The following is a 4,340-nucleotide window of genomic DNA, read 5'->3' as shown; positions in this document are numbered from 1 at the left end:
AAATAAAATTGATTCTTAAAAAAAGCTGATTTACTAATGTCCTTTGAAGATGGAAATTTACATCATAGCTTCTCCAAAGGAGTCAAAGCTAACTCACGACTGCACTAGTGACATTGTATTACTTAGAGCTTCTTCTTAAAGTCAGTGTGATAGAGAGAAAGACAGGATAGAGTTGTGGAAGGAAGCTGAGTGTTGACAGAAGAGACTAACCATCCGTGAGGCGTGTTTTGAAGTGTGAGCCCGGGCTCTCCCGTCTCACTGCTCTTGAGTTTTTTGGCCACAGAGTGTGGTGATTTGGGGACCATCAGAACTCAAATGATTACCCTGCAAAATCACCTGTGTAAACTCAGACTAGAATAGTTTACAGTTTTTCTTTGCATTTGCCAATTCAACATGTTCTTTCCCAAGATACCATTGTGACTTGGTTTTTACCTCCAGTCAAATCCTGAGGCAGGATCACCTTCTCAGGGAGGACTTCCCTGTTCAGCCTGTTTCGATTCCAGTACTTCACCCATCGTGGCTCTTTCTGTCCTTCCAACTAGAATTTGTCACTCTCAGATACACTATTTATTTCACTCGTTTGCTCAGTTCTTGTCTCCCCTGCCCCCAACCCCAGTAGAATGAAAGTTCCAAAAGGTCACTTGTTTTTGTCTGTTTGTTTGCTGCTCTGTCTGTAGTGCCTATAACAGTGCCCGTCACACGGTAGACATTCCTGAAACATTGGTTGACAAATGAAGTAATGAATAGAAAATTTAACGCTCTGAAGAAAACAGCGAAGTGAGTCCAGTATGATGATATAAAAGCTGTGCACTATTATTAAGAACGTTTCTTCCCTACAGTATTTCTTCCTGCAACCACTGCAGTAGCATCTTGTCTCATCTTTCTGCTTCCAGCCTCCTTTCACAGCGCATTGTCCACAGAGGAGTAAGACAGCTGATGTCAGCATCTGGTCCTCCTAGAGATGCCATGGCTCTTTACCTAAGCCTGGAGTCCTCCTCCAGCCCATTACATCCAGGCTTCTGCTAGCCTGTCCATAAACTCCCTGTGATTCAGAGTCTCCTACCTTGATGATCTTCTTCACTTTCCTCCAGTCTCCTTGGTTATTCTACCTTCTGCCATTTGTGCTTGTTCTTCTTTCACTTTGGAACAAACCTGGGTATGGTTGGCTTGTGTGTATCAATCATGTCTAAAAATTTCATATTTCAGATTTTAGCATTTTAAGAATAAAGATATGTAATTATAATAGAAAGCACATGTTAGCATTTTGATAACTAGATACTTATCTTTGTACATAAATGTATATTTATGAATATCTGGAACTTGAAGCCATTGATAGCAAACCTTCATTTGTGTGTGGAAACATAATTAAGCACCTATTATGCAAAGGACTGGAGAAGTCAAAAGAGTAGTAAGAAGCTGCACTCCTAGTAGTGGGAGAGATATACAGTGTGCTGTCTAGCTTGTTAGAAGGCTACAACGATATCTAGCATTTTTGGAGAGACTATTTATATTAACAGTATCTTCACAACAAAATTTTGATGTAGGTATCAGTGCAATCATTTTATAGATGTGAAAGCTGGAAGTCAGATTGTTGAAGTTAATTCTTCAAGATCTCGAATATAGAAAATGGGTTCCTAGGGCAGGTGTATACGGCTTCAAAGCTCAGGCTGCCTCTCCCAGATGAAAGAGTTCTCAGATGAAAAGGAGCACAGTGGGAGCGAGGGGTTAGTCAGAGCATTCTGTGGTCAGAAAAAGCTTTGCACAGGAGATGGCCTGAAATAATCTGGAAGGACCAGTGAGCGCAAAAACACAGATGAGGCTGAGAAAAATGAATCTTTCTGGAAAGCGCGAGCACTTCAAAATAATTAGAATGTAGACCGAAAGGGAGTGGACAAAGGTGGCGTGATAAGACAGAGATGTGTGCAATGCAAGAGATTTGACTTAACCCTCTAGGTAACCACATCATTAAGCAAGGATTGCAGCAGAATTATACATTGACCACAGTACAAGAAAGATTGGGATAAGGAAGAAGTCTTTAGGAAGACTCTCAGGAGTCCAGGGGCGAGATGGTGAGGATCCTGAAACAAGAAACAGGTATTACAGGTGGAGAGCAGTGGTGAGACTGAATGCATATGTAGCAGGTAGAATCAATTGGAATTTTTCAGGTGCGGGGCTTGTGGCAGAGGTAGGAGTTTAGAATAAAACCCAAGGTTCCCGTTAAGATGACTGTGTGCCATGAAGGAATTTAATAGGAAGAACAGGTTTTTAGGAAAACGCGTTTCCTATGTTAGTTTTAAAGTGCCCGGGGACTAAACCATTTGAAATACAGGTGTGGAGGCCAACATAACGTTTTAGCTGTGGCTCTTGAGACAATGACCAGGTATAAATCCCAACCCAGTCACTTAAAATCTGTGTACCTGTGGATAAATTATTTAATTTTCTAAACTTCAGTGTCTTCATCTATCAGATGGACAAAGTTTATACGCCATATATTGTCCCCATGAAAATTGGGTATTATATTCTATGGAAAGCATATAGAACATGGCCTAACAGGTGTATTTGTGATTGTGGCTACAGTTTTTATGATTACTTGTAATTTTGGTTTGTACTACAGAATAAACTTAGGCAGATATAAGCATATGTTGTTTTACTGTTTGTTACAGGTATTACATTTTTCACAAATTGAAGGTATGTGGCTACCTTACGTCGGGCAAGTCTGTTGGCACCATTTTGCCAACAGTATCTTCTCACTTCATGTCTCTGTGTCACTTCTTGGTAATTCTCACAATATTTCAAACCTTTTCATTATTATTATACTTGTTTTGGGGATCTGCGATCAGTGATCTTTGGTGTTACTGTTATTACAAAAAGATTATGACACACTGGAGGTTCAGTGATGGTTAGCATTTCCTAGCAGACAAGTATTTTTTAATTAAGGTATGTATGTTCTTTTTTAAAACATGCAGTTGCACACTTAGTAGACTACAGTATAGTGTAAACGTAACTTTTAGATGCACTGGGAAGCCAGAATATTCATGTGCCTCACTTTATTGAGATCCTCTATTGCGGGGACTTAGAAGCTCTAGTATCTCTGAGATCTGCCAGTGTAGACTCATGAGTGTGTTAATAGATCAGTAGGTGTGACTTGAAGACCTGGCGTGAATGAGATCATCTGGAAAGCCTGGACAGCAGGAGGAAGGAAAACGAAGGCTCAAACCCTCGGGAACACCTGCGCTTAAGAAATAGGAGAGGGAGGACCCCGAACCCCAATGATCCTGCAGCAACCCCTGGAGCGAGGCCCCCAGGGTCGGGCCCAGCGCGACCCGCGGGCCGTCTCAGGGGCGTCCCGAGGCCTGGACGCGAGGTCTACATCAGACTACCTCTCCTCTGAATATCCCAGCCTGCCTGCCTCCCTGTCTCTCCCCAGGGAGCCCCTGCGCAAGCAGTTCCTGTCTGAGGAGAGCATGGTCACCCACTTCTCTCGACTCAGCCTGCACAATGACCACCCTTACTGCAGCCCCCCCATGGCTTTCCCCCCAGCTCTGCCCCCACTCAGAAGCCCTTGCTCTGAGCTGCTTCTCTGGCGCTACCCTGGGAACCTGATCCCTGAGGCGCTCCGGTTGCTGAGGCTGGGGGACACCCCCACCCCCCACTACCCTGCAACCCCAGCTGGGGACATAATGGAGCTCTGAGTGCTGGGGGGCAGTGCCCCTGCCCACCTTCCTTCTTCCCCACAACAGGGGAGGCCAGCACTCCCATAAAGGGACCAGCTGCCCTGCTTTTCCTCCAGACCAGGCCTCTGGGCACCAGGACCTTCCCCCAACAGAGGACACTGAGCCCCACGGAGCCCTGGGGTGGGAGGGGCAGGAGCATGGGAAGGGAGCCGTGCCCTCCCCAGAGAACTGAATAAAGATTGCTGAGCAAATGAAAAAAAAAAAAAGAAATAGGAGAGGGGCTTCCCTGGTGGCGCAGTGGTTGAGAATCTGCCTGCCGGTGCAGGGGACACGGGTTCGAGCCCTGGTCTGGGAAGATCCCACGTGCCGCGGAGCGGCTGGGCCCGTGAGCCACAATTACTGAGCCAGCGCATCTGGAGCCCGTGCTCCGCAACAAGAGAGGCCGCGATAGTGAGAGGCCCGCGCACCGCGATGACGAGTGGCCCCCCACTTGCTTGCCGCAACTAGAGAAAGCCCTCGCACAGAAACGAAGACCCAACACAGCCAAAAATAAATAAATAAAATTAAAAAAAAAAAGAAATAGGAGAGAAAAGTGACAATGCGCTTGGGGGTAATTAGTCTGAGAACAGAAAAAAAGACCAGGGAGTGGGTGTTAAGAAGCCACAG

The 4,340-nt window shown here is 45.4% G+C and overlaps 1 protein-coding gene across 2 annotated transcripts; it reads left to right on the top strand.

Annotated features, from left to right (window-relative positions):
* The first annotated feature begins 3,259 nt into the window (after positions 1-3,259).
* Positions 3,260-3,931, top strand: LOC137755952 (host cell factor C1 regulator 1-like). Of its 2 annotated transcripts, XM_068532100.1 has the most exons (2): positions 3,260-3,364; positions 3,428-3,931. In XM_068532100.1, the coding sequence occupies exons 1-2, from the start codon at positions 3,270-3,272 to the stop codon at positions 3,690-3,692; spliced, it is 360 nt and encodes a 119-aa protein (XP_068388201.1). In that variant the 5' UTR covers positions 3,260-3,269; the 3' UTR covers positions 3,693-3,931. The 2 variants fall into 2 exon arrangements, with proteins under 2 accessions (XP_068388201.1, XP_068388200.1); XM_068532099.1 differs by having other exon boundaries at positions 3,260-3,931.
* The last annotated feature ends 409 nt before the right edge of the window (positions 3,932-4,340 follow it).

The sequence above is a fragment of the Eschrichtius robustus genome, chromosome 21, assembly GCF_028021215.1.
Source record: "Eschrichtius robustus isolate mEscRob2 chromosome 21, mEscRob2.pri, whole genome shotgun sequence".
In the NCBI taxonomy this organism is placed as follows: domain Eukaryota; kingdom Metazoa; phylum Chordata; class Mammalia; order Artiodactyla; family Eschrichtiidae; genus Eschrichtius; species Eschrichtius robustus.
Note: the sequence above shows the minus strand (reverse complement) of the source record. Positions and strands in the feature narration are given on the sequence as shown.